General features: G+C 32.9%; 1 protein-coding gene and 1 long non-coding RNA gene across 9 annotated transcripts in view; both read left to right on the top strand.

The window, feature by feature from the left end:
• Positions 1 to 1,010: 1,010 nt before the first annotated feature.
• The window catches only part of LOC106052362 (uncharacterized), an 87,386-nt gene continuing 70,452 nt past the window's right edge, over positions 1,011 to 17,944 (top strand). For 5 of the 6 annotated variants that reach the window (XM_056016825.1, XM_056016826.1, XM_056016822.1 and 2 more), the window contains exons 1-3: positions 1,428 to 1,461; positions 1,840 to 1,893; positions 3,460 to 3,483. In XM_056016825.1, coding sequence (XP_055872800.1) covers positions 1,443 to 1,461; positions 1,840 to 1,893; positions 3,460 to 3,483 — 97 coding nt within the window. In that variant the 5' untranslated portion in view covers positions 1,428 to 1,442. Of the gene's footprint in view, positions 1,163 to 1,427; positions 1,462 to 1,839; positions 1,894 to 3,459; positions 3,484 to 17,944 lie in introns of those variants that run through there. The other variant, XM_056016823.1, reaches the window with a different exon arrangement.
• Positions 9,482 to 16,944, top strand: LOC129923899 (uncharacterized). 3 transcript variants are annotated; one of them, XR_008775849.1, is made up of 5 exons: positions 12,218 to 13,221; positions 13,621 to 13,860; positions 15,070 to 15,176; positions 15,529 to 15,599; positions 15,963 to 16,944. It is a non-coding gene; the product is annotated as an uncharacterized LOC129923899 (long non-coding RNA). The 3 variants fall into 3 exon arrangements; XR_008775851.1 differs by lacking the exon at positions 13,621 to 13,860 and having other exon boundaries at positions 9,482 to 13,221; XR_008775850.1 differs by lacking the exon at positions 12,218 to 13,221 and having other exon boundaries at positions 13,555 to 13,860.

Genomic DNA, 17,944 nt, shown 5'->3' with positions numbered 1-17,944 from the left:
CACGAATTTCCCCTTTTCTGAGAATTTCAAGTACATCTTACAAAAAACGAACAACTTGGTTTCAAGTTTGACCAGGACGATTAGCCTTTGGTCAAAATAAATAAATAAATCAACATTGATTTGATATTCGATTTGCTTTGTTTTGTGCAGGAGATCTCGCGTGAGTCCAGTCTCTCTATTCACCTGACCACAGCTCCAGTGAATTTTCCAATTTTTCCTAAACTGAAATGGTTCAGAGGTCAAACATGACCCAAGATTTGAACTGTCGTCAGGAATGACCCAAGCATTGGACTGTCTTCATGATGAATAAGTGGTCAGACTTGACTTGACCAAGTTATTCCCAATTTTCTCTATAATTCTTTATTAGTCGTATGTAAACGAGCTAATTTGTCCACTCTATCGGTAAAAGTCAGCTGACTTGTGTGCTTGTGTGCTTAGATTTTAACTTCTCTAACTAATTCTTTCATTTTTAATCGTACGAAGTGAGACGCAAGATGGCTGCCTTGTCGTGGGTTGTGTGCTTGGGATTGTCATTATGATGGTTTAGAGTTCCAACCCTGCATGCTGCTATCCCCTGCCGTCTTGCAGGAGGTTTGAGCTGTCATGTAATAATCTTCATAAATGAAGGATCGTCTGACATGACAAACAAATGAGCACAAGGCAACATTTTTTGTTTACAAAGCTTATATGAACTCTGTCTGGTCAAAAGTTTGTATTCGTTGTTTCTCCGACAACCAATCTCAAATCAAGCCGAAATTTAGCACAATTTGTTTTTTTTTACCTGACAACACTAGGATGAATTTTTAAAAAATTAACCAATTAGTTCATTAAATATTTTGTTTTTGCTTGGTATTTTTCAAACAAGGGGATTTTTCTTTTACTTGACTGAAGTGGTGGTATAAGCTGAATTAGTCCCCTTTTAGGTCATCGTCTGAGTCTTAAGTGAACACAACATAAAAAATAGGACGAGACTATAGAAACCATATAAGCTTTTTTTTTTTTAAAGTTCTTCTGTTACTTTGTACAGACAGAATGACCTTGTGAATTTAAATAGAAATATGTGACAGTTGGTGTCTCGTCATCGCTGACTGGTCGGTGGTGGAGCGGGTTTTGTCTCTTAGTTACAGGGAGCTAACACATTTCAAGCAAATCTTTAGGGAAGGTAAGTTGAGGTTTTATATAATTTATTAGACGTGTGTTTGTTTCAGTATTATCTAAAAAAAAGTATGTGTATGCCAGGTTAATAATTTGATTAAGATTACTTAGACAAAATTTCCTTTTGTTTTACCATGCTCACATTTTTATTATTTTTTATTTCAACATCACTGCCACCTGGTTTGGCAATCTGAATATGAGAACATATCTAATATTTGATATTAAAAGTAGAATACATCTAAGGTTGGGGTCACGGTAAAACGAGTTTAGAGATAACATTGCATAATATGCATACAAAGATTGCAGGTGAAAATATTCTCATGTTATATTTCTAATGAGGAAAGTTTTAGCAAATAAAATGATGTTTCTGCGTGAATAATAATTAAAATCTAAAATTCTTAACAAATAATGAATTATTGTCACTTACACAAACTTTTCCTTCGCACATGAATCTCTAGCAGCACGAGAATACACTATTTCTTATTGAGATAAAATGACGAATTAAATAAAACAAGGAGGTCCTTGGGTCGGTATGGGTCGCGCTATGCTAGTGACTCGCACTTTTTATTTGTATTTTGTTTGTTATGTCTGCTCAAGTCATTGGTTTAGTACTCAACTCTCATTGGTATTTATGGTATTACATGTATCTAATATTTTTCTTATTTGTGATACTATTTCTATTAGGGTCGGAACCAATTGTAACCATGGACTTAAAAACTGTAGCCTTTCTGCTTTTAGGTAAATATTTCTTTTTGACATTTTAAATACAGTTTGTATTTTTTTTAAAGTAAAAGTTCATAATTTTTTTTTAATTCTAACTTTTAATTAATTATTTAAATTAATCAATAAACTTGTTTGGAATTTATATTTTTGGTTAAGTGTACCCAGTTAGAGGAGTATCTTTCATTAGTTTGTTGTTATCTTCCATTCTTTAGATGTAAAAAGTAAAAAAAAATAAAAAAAAATAAAAGTAAGTTCCCCTCTCAGACCTTGCGATCTCTAGGGTACACGATGTAAAGGTCATCTGTTTCTGTGGCCAACGGTTAACCGCCTTTACTTTCCCCGACTTATGTCAGATACTCATTAGAGCTGGGTTGACTCAGAGGCGGCCTACGATCCCGAAATTTAAAATCCCAGTCTTCACCAGGATTCGAACCCGGGACCCCAAGCGCTTTAACACTCAGCCACAGCGCTTCATTTAAAAGAACAAATGTTGAATATTTTACTGGCTACACTAATACTCGTTTGTTATAAACACGCTTGTGAATTCTGCATGAACCTTTCTTCGTGAGCAGCTAGGTAGCTCGAGGTCTCTGCTCACTGTAGTGTTCTTTAGAGTCGAGATTACTCCCTTTAATGACCCTTTGACCAGAGGAAGGAATTGGTTCTTCACCGACCCTTTTGTCTGGAGGTCCCTATCAACCAGATGATCACGTAATCACATCTGTTTTCACGTAACACTACTTCTAGAGTCCTCGACATATGTTCCTCCTCTTATGCAAAGATAGGAGGCCCAGTCCACGATAAACCTCTAATGTACGTGTGTAGTGAGCCTATATACCTCTAATGTACGTGTGTAGTGAGCCTATATACCTCTAATGTACGTGTGTAGTGAGCCTATATACCTCTAATGTACGTGTGTAGTGAGCCTATCTTCCATGCTTGACACGTACAAGAACATCGGCTAGAAAATACTGTGGCAGCCCACTGTTCGCTTTCGTTATTAGCCAATCTGATTCCCAGGATGAATGTTTCCACGGAGGCGTCATGATGAGGCTACGGGAGCTGGTAGCTCAAGATCTCTGCAATTCCTTCTTTTCATTGACCACTAGGTTGCATGAGATTTCAGCATTACCTTTGTAGAATGTCCAAAAAGATCAAAAAAATGTTCATTGTGTTATGTAGATTAATTAGATTAAATACATTGCAATGCTTAAAATCCTTGTCGTCTCCAGTTTTATTTGGTAGTCCAAGTTCTCGTTAACTAACTGTATGACATGAAAGTCCAATGATACAATAAATGTTAACATTTCAGACTGGTTCATTCATCTACATTCTAGTCTCTCTTCTCTCTACTCAATGCAATACATATTATAATTATCACTATAAGTAATGACAGCGATTAAATGAAAATATTAATAAATCTTAAATAGCAGACTAGAATTATTTTTTTTCTGCTACGCATGTTTGTTTCCATCATGACTGTATGGCTTATGTTAGTAAAAAGTAAACTAAAACTGTTAGTACTGAGAATGTAGAACATTAGGAATAGACTGAAAGTCTTATCTTTGATTTCTGTTGCAGCTTTGAGTTACTCCGTCAACTCAAGTAAGTAGAGTTTCCTCTCTTTAAATGTTTTAGTGTACAGTCTTTTCACCCTCTCTATTTAATCCAAACATAATCACCATTCATAAGACCACATTTAAACGCATTTATTTATTGACATAGTATTTTTTTTAACCAACATGAATTTTTTACACTATGAAAGTTATAAAGAAGCTGAAAAGTAAAGTCGTTTATGCTTGTGTACACATCAGAGTGCTAGTCTGATTAAATAGTAGATAGATGCATTTAACAACGATGACGTCATACTGTTTTTTTTTCAATCGGATTCAAACTCAAGTCTGCAAAAGATATAGTAAATCTATGCATCATTAGTTGTGATTACACAAACTATTCACAGTTACATAGTTGTCATTATACAAACTATTAATAATTGCATAAATGCTACATGTATTAATTCTTAATGTTTTGTTTTTAAAAAAGTTTGCATAATTTTGTGTTTACAAAACAAGAGAACTTCACATGTATTTTTGTGTTCTCATTTAAAAAAAAAAAGCATATGTGGCAGCGTAATTGAAATTATTTGCAGTTAACATTCCGTGTTTATTTTGTTTCACTGTTAGGGCATTAAGAAAATGAAACGTAAGTTGTACATTGTTTTTGTTATTGTTGTTATGATGTTGTTATTGTTGTTATGATGTTGTTGTTGTGTTTGTTCAGTGTTCTGGCCACGAAACAGAATGAAAGCTGTGACAGAAGAAATGAATGTTCTTGCTTTGCCCTTGAAACAGACGTGAAGACAGGAAACAGAGCTTGGTCTTACACACACTTCCTACGTCACTTGTATCTCTTTGTCTTCAACCTCTTCTTGCCTTTGTATCTTGTATGTGTTCATACACTATTTACCTGACAAAAAAAATCTTCTTTTAAGTTCTGGTGGATGTCTTGTTGCATGCTTCTATGACATTTAAATAATAAATTATTAGAGAGTAATAAATGAAAGAACGAAAGTTCATGTATTAACAATAATTGCAAACATTCAAAGTTTAGTGTTAAAGCTGTTACCTTGCGTTGGGTTCAGAGAGTTCATGTGTATGGTAACACTTTGAACATACTTCCCATAGTCTGAATGTAAACGTAACTGATGAGACTGTAATGAGAAATATTGACATTCACTATAAACAATTCACTTTACATTTACACGTTTCATTCAATGTTTTGCTTTTTTTTTTTTAAAGCAAGTAATTTAATTACTACATTGAAGACAATTCGATTGATGAATTAGATTAAAATTGAATACGAAGACAATAGCTTTATTATGTCGCCTCCAATCTGTGCACGTAACTGCCTAGCAATGTACATCTGCCGTATTAGAGAAAGACGTTTTTTTTTGGTTTTTCTTTTTGAAAAGGGAAAAAAGAAAAGCAGTAGAGAAAAGTTTTGTCCCTTAGAGAAGTAAAAACAGATTGGAATCTATTTATATCATATAGATTAGAACAGAAGTGATCATTTGGCACTTTTCTTTGACATTTTTGTTTCATAAAAATACACCACTTTCACAACTATTCACTATTAATAGTAAAAAAACATGCAAGGCTCTTTAATAGGGGTGATGACCATTTTTAACATATTTATGCAAATGGTATCAGACTTTTGCTAATTTTTTTTTTTACATTTGTATTGCTAAGTTATCTAGTCTGTCCTACTAACTACTACATTTACCCAAAAATAATGTTTAGTTTTTTTAAAGATAAAAAAGCTACTTAGTATGCATATAAGTTGGACATAATTTAAAACAACAACCAATAAGTATTTTTTCATATTATCGCGTGAACTGCGATAACGACCAAAGTGATACTAGTCAACCTTCTTTCTCCATTCTTCTCTGTCATTTGTCTTTGATATAATTTCATTCTGATGTTCGTTCTGAAAATATTGAAACCTGCCTGGGTGGACCACTTCGGGGGCCGATTTTGAGTTGGTGTCTCCACACTAACTGTCTTTGTAACCTTGTTTTTATCGAAATCATTTCTAGTTAATGACATATCGGTATAAACATACCGTCTATGAACGATGGCTACTGATTTCTGGTGTGATTTACAATGTTTGATTGTCATTCATTTGAAAATCCTACCTATAGGTTAAACTTTTTTTTTGTCCGTTTTGAGATTATTATATTAATTTATTTTTATGTTCAATAAAATAAAGGATCAAATTGTTTTTAATATAAATTAAGTTTCCCCCTTGCTTAAACTAAGATTTCTTATTTATGTAAAACTTAAGCCAAAACTGTTACAGTCTCGATATATGAATGAAAACAAAAGTGACCAAAAGATTATCTGTTTGCATTGAGCAAGAGTTGTGAAGCCATTGCTTCTTGAAACTGATATACACTAATACTGAGTTCACTAGAGAGTCTTAGTTTCATAGCAACACAACTCTAGAATAGGTGCAACACTTTAGTAAATACTGAGTGATAGGACATGTCATTGATGACGCCTATTTAGTAAATACTGAGTGATAGGACATGTCATTGATGACTCCTATTTAGTATATACTGAGTGATAGGACATGTCATTGGTGACTCCTATTTAGTATATACTGAGTGATAGGACATGTCATTGATGACTCCTATTTAGTATATACTGAGTGATAGGACATGTCATTGATGACTCCTATTTAGTATATACTGAGTGATAGGGCATGTCATTGATGACTCCTATTTAGTATATACTGAGTGATAGGGCATGTCATTGATGACTCCTATTTAGTATATACTGAGTGATAGGACATGTCATTGATGACTCCTATTTAGTATATACTGAGTGATAGGACATGTCATTGATGACTCCTATTTAGTATAAACTGAGTGATAGGGCATGTCATTGATGACTCCTATTTAGTATATACTGAGTGATAGGACATGTCATTGATGACTCCTATTTAGTATATACTGAGTGATAGGACATGTCATTGGTGACTCCTATTTAGTATATACTGAGTGATAGGGCATGTCATTGATGACTCCTATTTAGTATATACTGAGTGATAGGACATGTCATTGATGACTCCTATTTAGTATATACTGAGTGATAGGACATGTCATTGGTGACTCCTATTTAGTATATACTGAGTGATAGGACATGTCATTGGTGACTCCTATTTAGTATATACTGAGTGATAGGACATGTCATTGATGACTCCTATTTAGTATATACTGAGTGATAGGACATGTCATTGATGACTCCTATTTAGTATATACTGAGTGATAGGACATGTCATTGGTGACTCCTATTTAGTATATACTGAGTGATAGGACATGTCATTGGTGACTCCTATTTAGTATATACTGAGTGATAGGACATGTCATTGATGACTCCTATTTAGTATATACTGAGTGATAGGACATGTCATTGATGACTCCTATTTACATACATCGCGAGTGTCAGATAAAGACTTGCAGTATGAGCTTTATGTAATATCTAGCAGCTCTCAAACATTAATGATTGTCCTTGTTCGGGATTTTGCATGAAAGAATAACAGACAAAACCTCGAGTTCAGCTTTCTTTAATCATCCAGTCTTACGTGAATCTATGTGTGTATGTATGTATGTATGTATGTATGCGTGTGTTTGTATGTATGTATGTATGTGTGTGTATGTCAAAACTTTCTTCTAGTCCAACTCTCATGCATGCTGTCTGCCATTGCAGTTTTATGTTTTAGTCACATCCCAACAAATGCCCACTCTGTACTTCCAGTAAGGAGAGCTCCATGATCCTAGTCAGCAAGTCTCTGTAAGGTAACGTGAGGTGGAAGTCTGTCCCTACTGGCTATACATCACTACAGGGGAAAGTCTATTTTGGTTAATAAATGACAACTTGACACGTTCCTTGTCACGACCTAGGAACTTTTAAAACACTACAAAAATCTGGACACTCTTAACGGACCGACAAAAAGAAATGGCGACAACTGAATATAAGCAAAGAGCATGAGATAGTTAACTAAACAAGGCTGTACTTAGAGCATAAGAGCCAAGCAAGATCTGACCCCATTTAAGAGCGGATCCAGAACTTTTTAATAAAGATGGTTTCTAAACAAAAAAATAAATAAAAAATCCTGGTGTACCGAAACAATACGAAAAATGTATTTCTTGTCTTATACCTTAGATCTAGGACAACTAAAATATTTTTATGATCGAAACGCAGAGGTTAAATTTACCAAATACGATTTTTTTATTCGCAATTTCGATTTTTTTTTTTAAGCCGACATTTTGAAAAGTACAAGATTATACTTCCGTTTTAAATCCCTTTACTTTGAGTGGTTAGCTCGGGGAGGGGGAGAGAGCAGTGATATAGGGTTCACAGCCCAGAGATGAGTGTTTTGTGTATGTGGGGGGGGGGGTGATTTAAATCGGACCGCCCCAATTAAGCGTTACATAAAGATGTGTGGGGGCTGATTTAAACCGGACCGCTCCAATTAAACGTAACATATCGATGTGTGTGTGTGTGTGTGTGGGGGGTGATTTAAACCGGACCGCTCCAATTAAACGTAACATATACTAGAATACATTGTTCAAAAGGGAGAATTGTTGAGATGAAGGCGGTTTTATTGAAAAATATATGGCTTGGGGGGGGGGTGTTTGCAGAGTGTAATAAGAAAAAAGGGCCCAGGCCAAAAAAAATCAAAATATCAGGGCCTAAGAAGAATAAGAATAAGAAATGAAAAAGCAGAAGAATAGTCAGATAGTTGGCAATGAGAAAGAGATTTATATATATGTAAAGAAATAGGTGTCAGTACTCAGTGATGGATTTAACTACTACTAAATTGATAATAAACGTTAAATTACAAAAAAGTACTAATTTTTTCCCCACATTGAAAAAGGTGCCGGTACGTCGTACCCGTGCGTACCGTCACAAAAAAGCACATGGGCGGACTGGCTATATGGGCAAACGGGCGAATGCCCGTCGGGCCGGCACCAAATGGTCGCGACCTAAGAAAAAAAAGTCAATGCAGACTAAAAAAAAAAGTGACAGCAGCAAGACACAGATGTCCAAACACGTTTTCTTGTTTTTTGGTGTTTTTTTTTGGACAATAAAATTTGTTTGAAACTCAACGAGAATATCAAAATCTTTACACTATACAAACTCTAGTTATTATAATTTGCAACACGTTTGACCGTACTCTTTGCAATGTAAGAGCAGCATAGACGTCAACATTGCTTTGATGCCTTTGAGGTTGTGTTTGGCCTAATCGTTTTGCTGGTCGGCATGGACGTTTGATGGCACTCCCATTAGTTTTTGCTTCTTCCCTCTCCGGTATTGGATGGTTCCATTGACAGGGTTATGGTTAGGGTGTCTGTTCCTCAGTTTTGTTTCAAACTCCATTTCGATATAAAGCTTAAAAAAAAAACGAAATAGTCTTTGGCAGAGTACACATGTGAAGGATTCACGGGATGTTTCCGTCAGAATTTTTTTTTCCAGATTTATTTTTAAATAGAATTGAGATTGAGCTAAAATGATTTTGATTCGAATCTCCTCTTATTTGTTGAACTGATACTTTAATGTCATTTTAAGTGTTCAAAAGTTGACCAAATAATGAGATGCTTTAAGTTAAATAAAACGAATTACACATTTTCATAATACAAAGTTATAACCTGCGATAATAACACATCTATTCAGGGGTGGTGAAAGAAAGACTTCTATACCACTAGCAAACTCTTTTGACACAAGACGAAAAGATGGCAGGGAGGTTACGAGAATGCGCTGAAAACAGACTGTCCCCCTTTGATTTTTTCAATGACTAATCATTGTTTTAGAAGTGCCCGACACCTAGAGTTTAAAGTGGGGGAAGTATATATACAATATAACAATAGGCTAGAAAATCAAACAAAATATCATTGATCTATTCCAGTGGCGTCACTAGGATGGGTGTCGCCCGATGCGGTAACGTCAGGGTGTCGACCTCCCCCCCCCCTCAGCTTTGCACTTATTCTTCCCAATAAAAAACTATCGCTATTTAGTTCTTTTTTTTTTGCGCATTAATACAGTTCCTTGATTGCTGTTACACATTAAAATGAGTGTCAATTCTATTTTAATTTTTTTTTGTCTCTGACATTTTATGGTTAATTATTACATATTTTAACATCTAAGATTTTTAAATTAGAAACAAATTAAACATCAACTGAACATGCTTTCCTTATTAAACATTAAACAACTCTTAATGGAAACTTTGTAATGTTATAGTGAGCGCTAGTTTCACGAGGACGACTAATGAAAAACAAAATGCAACTTTATGAAAAGTTTATTGATCGTTACAAAAACTTAAAAAGAAAATATTTTTTAACATTGAAAAGCTTGCAATGGCTTTAGAAAATAAAATTTAAATTTCCTTTTCAGGATTTCAAATTTGAAAACTTACAAGTAACTTTAAACTCAATATATTTTGCTACTTCATTTTCAGTGGACAGATATGCTTGATTTGAAATTCGTTTTTCAAAAGTTATTAATAGTTGTTAGTTAACTTTAGCTTTGAAAAGCTTCTTTTCACATGACGCCACGTAGACATCCCACGTAAACATGCATTCGGCAAGAAACAGTTCAAGGTTTAAATCAAAGGCTGGTAGAGATTCGTTGACGTCCTTCAAAACTTTGTTGCCTTCTAGTTTTAGTATTTCTGTTCACATATCTTGTCTTCTGGCCCAGTATAAAAGAGATTGATGCACTCAGTATTAACCTCGTGAATCCGGCATCTTAAGATTTCTCTCCTGATATTTTCATATTGTTAAAACTTATTTTTCTATTTTTCTGTTGCAATTAAATGTTACTTTGATTTGACAAAAGTTATCTCAATAACATTTTGAGCTAAGTTGTCACATATTTCGTAGAGTAAATGTTGAAGTGCTCTAGCTTAGCCATCACTTTGCCAATAATTAACTCTTTAATTTGAAGTTACTCTTGTGTTTAGTTGACTTTTTTTTAGTACATTTGCCAACAAGAAAGTCAAGCAATGAAAGGTATACATGTATTCACAGACAGCTGGCAATCGTCTTTGCGCTGCGCCTCTAGTGTTGGTATTTTCAAAGCGATGGCAAATATTTTCGCGTCACACTTTCATAAAATCTTTCTTTCATGAGTCTAACAGCAACACGATGAGCACACCAGCGAGTTGTTCCTATGACACTCTATCATTCATTAAAATATCCCATCGATTGTTAGAAGGGGCATAGAAACAAAAACTTTTTCTAGAAAACCGAGAAAATGTATGTTGGAAGTATTTCCTGATAAAGAACTTTGACCACATATAACTTAAGTAAACGGTGTACACATCCATTCAAGTTTCTGTTCTGTCCTTCATTTATTACTGCCTGCACTTCGTCATGAATCCTTGACATTGTAGCTGCAATACCATTGTCCCTGCATTGTCCCTGAGCTCACCGTATCAATACTTTAAGCCTATTTCTTTCCAGGCGTTTTAAATTATCAGAACTGATACCATTAGCTTTTGGTCCACTTCAAGAGGAATATCCTACATCTCTGTCATTTCAACATTACCATTGCTATATTTTGTATTTAGGACCTACACATGTTACCTTTCATAGGGGAAAAAAGGTGGGGGGATTACAGTACATTAAAAATTATCAATAAAATGCAAATGTAAATAATATATTGGCTTGTTTACATGAATTTGTATAGCCTACATTTTTCCAAGGAAGGATTAGGGTAGGTCAAGTCAGTAGGAGGGATGGCCTTAGATACTTTTGTCTGTGTTTATGGAAGTGACTTTAAATTAAAAAAAAAAATCCATTCGGGGAAAAAAAAAGCTTCTCTTTCCTTCATAGATATTACACCCAACAGCTCTAGACCAAACCTCCTGCAGGATGATTTGGGGGAGGGGGGGCAGGATTCAAACTGGGGACCATCGTGACTAAAGCGCAAAACCCATACGACCAAGTAGCCATCATCTCTGTTAAGTGTATTACGCAAAAGTTGTTAAATTGTTTGAGTATAAATATAACATGGTTTACAAACAAAGTGTTCTGTGTCATCATGTCAGTCTTGTCACGTGAGACGTAGCCAAGACAATGTACTGTTGGCTGGAGGGAAATATTTGTTTCGTTTCCTGATTTTTTTAAAAATTTAAAATGTCTCTTTACTTAGTGACATTAGCATTACCCTTTTTAGCGCCCCCCCCCCCCAAAAAAAAGGGGAAAAGACGCTATTAGTTTTGTGTGGCCTGTCCGTCCGTCATTCCGTCTGTCTTTCTGTCCGTCCGTCTCGTTTAGATCTCAGAAACTAGAAGAGAAAATGAAAATCGGACATCATGATATTTTAGATTATTCAAAGTTCTGATGCAACAGCTACTTTTCCGAAAGTGAGCCATCTAATTTTTAAGATTATATATGCAAGCAGATTTTTCAAAAAATTACACCACTTTTCAATGAAAAACTTCAGGGACCCTTGAAGACCCTTGAGTCTTACATACTTACCTAAACATTTGACAGATTCCTAGCAGCGCTCTGGGTTGAAAAACTTCAGGGGAAGTAAGTCTTATTAAAAAGTTCACAAGCTTTTTCATTAATAAAACAACTTCATTCATAGATTTGCGTATTTGTACAAAACATTTGCATCTACGGTCAAAAGTAAAAATGGTAAAAGTGTCAATAGATCATTATAAAATATATTTTCCATTAATTAACAAACTCATTGAATAGAATACTGATTCAAATATTATTTATAAAAAAAGAAGTTTGATACGACTTCGTTTCAATTATAAGTTTAAAAACAACAACAACAAAAAAAAAAAAAACAACAACTACTTTTTTTTACCGCGCAGTTTTCACACATCGTCATTAGGTTATACCATGGAACTATACTAATGGAACACCAGCTTCGAGATTTTATGATCAGAGTGCCGTCGCGCATCTTTTTTTCGCGCAACATACCAATTTGAAAAATCGATGAGGATGCCAAAGAAGAAATTTACTCCGAGAGCCACTTGGATTGACCTTCATTGAGAGTAAAACTTCCCCACACTATATTTTATTAGATCTGTAAAAACTTTATCCATTTTCTGACTATCTGATAAAATAGATACAATTTCCCTGAATAATGGATCGTCACAAAAGATTTTTTTTTAAGGCCACTTCATTAAAATAGGTGTTTCCAGTACTTCCTCATTTGGGTATTTTACACAAAATCTGGATTTTTTTTTATGTACATGTCATTTTTATCATCTGTCCCGCGCAACCAAACCATCCACTTTTCCCGGTCACCAATGTTCTTAACAAGATATCAAGAGAGAGAGGCTGGTCCATTATTTGCGTAGTCCAGCCAGCTTTTTTTTTTACAACCCTTTTTCGTTCTCTCTCATGAAGGATATGTTTTGAAAATTAGTCTTACAAAATACAATTCCAAACCAACTCATGCAGTTATCGTCTTTTCACAGTATTGAGGAGTCATCCTTTTTGCTAGCCAGAGTGTTAATTGGCAAAAGTGAAAAATTCATTTTCTTTAATTTTTTAAAGTAAATATTCATAACTATATCTTTTATATAATAATATATTTTTAAAATAATAATCTTTTATATAGACATGCTTTAATAGATCTAATAAATGATTAACTCGGACCTACCAATATGGGTATATAAATACTTAAATCTGGGTATTTAAAATTTCGAATGCGAATTTTTAAAAAACCGAACTTATATTGATCTAGATCTCTTGTATAATATCTAGAATAATATAGATCTACAACACCTAGGCCTAGACTAAAGTTAAAGACTAAGGTCTAGATTTATTTAACGTTTTAAAAAAAAATCAATAGATCTAATATAGACAGTCATGAGATCCACTCTATTTTATCTAGATCTAGGCCATACATCATGACATGAGATCAATAATTGTCAATATGAATATAGATCTAATGAATATTTATAGATCTAGTCAAATCTAGTGACTCTAGTCTAGATTCTAGATCTATCGATCATCTATGATCTAGTCTGTCTATAGCTATACTTACTATTATACACTTTTACAGTATATGAGTATACTCATACGAGTCATACTGGCTATACTATAGTATAGACACTATAGTTAGTATAGTTAATACTTTTTAATAGTAGATCTATATAGATATTCTATAATCTATGACCCTATCAATTCTATCTAAATTATTCTAAATCTAGACTTCACTTTCACATCACATTCAGTCATTCACACGATATTTGATACAGACAGTGAATGAAACGAATGCAGTAGTTATACTGATTATACTTAAAGTGACGATACTACTTATAGATCTACCAGTTGATAAACATCATCATCATAGATAATAATCTACATCTATAATCATAGTGCCCTTTATTTAGTCAATATAGTCAAGTCAAGGTAGTGGAACGTAAACTCGAAGGTTTTAATACAATACGGTATGAGTCTATGAGTTAGTATAAGATCTAATTATTTTGTTACTTTGTATGTGACAGTATGTCAATGTCTCAATTAAAATAATTAATATCACCAGCCATATCATTTTAAATATTTAAAAAGTAGACATAGAATTTTATTATATTATAAATAGATAGATTAGATCTACATATAATTTTACAAACTTTAGAAATGATTGATTTTATTTTTTATTGATAAGCCTTCTAGACTAGATCTAGCATCTCTAGCTAGACTCTAATATGTAGATTGTAGATCTTTGAATTGGATTGATATTCACCTTCCTAAATTGTCTCTAAAGTCTATAGCTGATTTGAGAGGCCCAACAAGGCAAGACGAGTCTATTAGTACTGTCTCTTGATCTATCTAGTAGGCCTACTAAGCTAGTGCATTAGCCATAGTGTAGTCAAATCTTGACAACTAGTCTTCTAGATCTAAGCTTCTAGAATAATTAGATCTAGATCCAGTTTAGATTTAGAGTATAAAAGTTTTTACTACCTAAAATACTAAATCTACTGATCTAAATTCTAGATATATAGATCCAGTTCAGATTAGGATATAAAAATATTCCACTAGCTAAAATTCTAAATCTACTGATCTATACTTAATATGTTAGATATTATATGACATCTATCTACAAAAATTATTATTAAGATATAATTATAGATTCTAGACTAGTTATTTATGTACATAAAATATATAAATAAAAGATAAAATTTATGCAGGCCTAGGTCCTATAAATGATAAATGTATAATTGATCCAGATCTATCAGTAAAAGTTACCTTCGATTGGCAGTTTTACCCAATCTAATCTATACAAGACAATTTATAATCCATGCCTTGCCTACACCCCATATATATTAGTTTCCATTCCATGCCATACCCAGACCCATGAGTTCATGAAATAATAAATGATGTGGTGTCAAGTTGGATCTATCCCCTGAAATTCAGTACTTTAATATAAAACTCACATATCTAGTTAATTATTTGCTGACACTCTGATAAACTTGGACTTGTGTGATACATATGTTTCTTATCAGATTTAATTAATGAAGTTTAGGTGCATTTTAACCAGTAATAAGGCTACAAAAGTAGCATCAGGTGTATTCTAACCATTGGTATTTTTCCTGGCAACATTTCTATTCTAGTCTGTGATAAATTATAAATAAAAAAAAATGTTTGTAATGTTTCAGTTATTAACAAGTAGAACCATGGCAACCAGTTCTGATGATGTACCAGAATGGCTCAAGGATCATACTTATACTATTTCTACTCTCTGGGCATCCATTCAATATTTAATGTAAGTACTACTATACAATTTTTATTTTAGTTATCTAATAGATGTTTTATGAATTGTGTGATTTTCATGGTCAAGCAACATCCAAATATCTGGGATGGAATTTAACATTTTTCTCTAAGTTTTTTTTTTTTTTAATTTATAACACTCTTAAGCACATTCATCTTTCATGAATGCCTAATATACCTTGGCTGTTGTGCAGGCCATTCCTTTACAATAAACTGTTAGATGAAATTAGGCAAAATTGTCTGATAATTTGTATGTTTGATACAACGTTTTCAATTTAATAATATTATTTTTTAATTGTAATGTTTTCAAAAGAAATTAACCAATATGCCTAATTGTATAATTACAGTTATGTTTGGAAATATGCAAGAAAAAGGCATGCATTCCTGAAAAGTCAATGATTGGTTGCACCTCTTAAAGGTAAGGTACTGCAATTTTTCCCATGTACTTTTCTCATAAGCTGAAGTACTTGTATTTTTGAAAAACTAGTTTTTCCATGAAAATGTAAATCATAATATATGTTATAGTTGCTTTTAGATTAGTTCAATGTGCATCAAATTAACTGAACATCTGCCTTCACCTATAGTAATAATTCATAACTATTAAGGTCAGGGCCATGTCTACACATTAACGCAGTAGCTCCTTTTAGGTACAGACTATTTTTAGAATGGCAAAATTATATAACTATAATTAATAACATATATACGTTTAGCATGGTCAACACATATGTCACACATATTTTTTAATTTTTTTTAAAATCCTTTTATTTATTTTTATAACTAGATAACTTTCTGTTATGAGAAAACATGAGATTCTTGGACTCCTGCATAGCACCACCAGAAAGGAAAATCCCATCATGTTGCAAAATAAAAGTCTTGGACCAATTTTAATTTAAGATATATATATTATACTGTAAGCTGTATACATATTTATGTATATCCTGTCATTCAGCCAACAGGTTTGGATTTAGTATTTCTTTAAATCTGTTTGATATTGTACTTGAAAACTATTAATCTGAGCCCCATTAAAACAAGAGGGAGTGCAGTGGATGAGTGGTAAGGGAAATTTTACTTTTTTAAAATTAAAATAAGAATCTAACAAAAGTAAACATATAAAATATGGTGCATTCTCCTTAAAACTAAAACCTGGTGCAAAGGTTTAAAATGTTGGCAAAAAAAAAAGCAACATCAATTAAATATTCTTAATTCCCTTTGCAAAACTTACTGAGAAGAACATGCATGTTGTTCCCTCATAAGTTTCTTGACAGAGGAAATCTTGTTTATATTAGATTTGAATTAAGCAAATTAAGAAAAAAATTATAATCATTATTTCAAATGGTTGTATCTAAACCTTATGAATTATTTTTCAGTTATAAGTATATTGAAATGAATGGATAATCATGAAATTGTTAAATAATTGCTGCTATCATTCCATTGACTAAAGAACCATAATTTTTTTTTTTAATTAATTTCAAAATTAATTAATTAATTAATTTTCAAGCAGAGTTCACATAGATCTTGAGTGAAATTTTTCTTTTTTTGACAAATGCTTCAATTTTATTGTATCATTAGTTTTTTATTTTTATTACCCAGAATATTTTAAAAATGAGTACACTATTTTCATGTAATAATGTAACTTGGTATTCACACATCAAAATACGCTATAATCTTTAGGCCATATAGATTTGTATAAATATAAATTAACTTGCTTAAATACATTGTAAATGCATATTGTTTGGATAAGAATAAAGTTTTTCTGTAGACAATTATTGTTCAAGATTTGTTGATGCTCCTGCTTAATAAATTATATACACAGGTCATTAGCACACTACTGACACAAGAAAAACTGGTCGCCCCCACTTCCATTACATAGATGTAATAAAACGTGACCTCAAATCAGTGAACATCAATACTGACAATTGGGAAGACATAGCTTTAGACCGCAACAGATGGAGAGACAGTGACCAAGAAAGCTATGGACAGTGAAAGTACATAGGTCTCAGCTCAGGAAGAAAAACGTACAATCCGAAAAATGGCCAGCTCCTCTACCACCGAAGCAAAAACCACCTTAACCTGTGCTATCTGTGGATGGGAGTGTCTCTCCGAAATAGGGCTCCACAGTCACATGAGGAAGTGTGCTCTGAGATGAAACCTTAGTCTTTCTATTTCTACGACTGAAGGAGGCCAATGATGATGATACAGGTCATTAGTTTTAACACGTCTGATAATAAATGACAGTACAAGTTATTGAATGAAAATTTGTCATTATTTCAGGTGCTTTAGGCCTACATCAATGTGAGGTACCAGTACTTTGATTGTGTCATATAACAATTTAAAGCAGCATTTTGAAATGAATAGTGTGTAGAATTGACAGTAAATACATTTAAGTGATGGGCTGTGATCTGCATGAATTGAATTTGTGTTTTTTATCTTTACTTCAAGTAAATGTTAATGAACAATTAATTTTTAATGAATAAATAATTTAAAAATAAATACAAAGAAACCATAAACATCTACTTTATTTTAATAATTTTTTTTCATCAGAACAGAATTTCCAACTTTGCATTCTTAAAATAAAATATAATTTATTTAGAGTAGAGTCAGAACACAAAATCATAGTTTTGAAATTAAATAAATTAAGCTTAGCTGTGATCTCTTATAAACATTTGTATATAGACTACACACAATTTAATTATTATTTTTCATCAAATTGCAGGAACTAGTACATGTACTTATGCATATTTGACAATAAAAAACCTTAGTCAA

The sequence above is a fragment of the Biomphalaria glabrata genome, chromosome 18, assembly GCF_947242115.1.
Source record: "Biomphalaria glabrata chromosome 18, xgBioGlab47.1, whole genome shotgun sequence".
NCBI classification, from domain to species: Eukaryota; Metazoa; Mollusca; class Gastropoda; family Planorbidae; genus Biomphalaria; species Biomphalaria glabrata.
The sequence above is the reverse complement of the archived record's forward strand: the minus strand, read 5'-3'. Positions and strand labels throughout refer to the sequence as shown.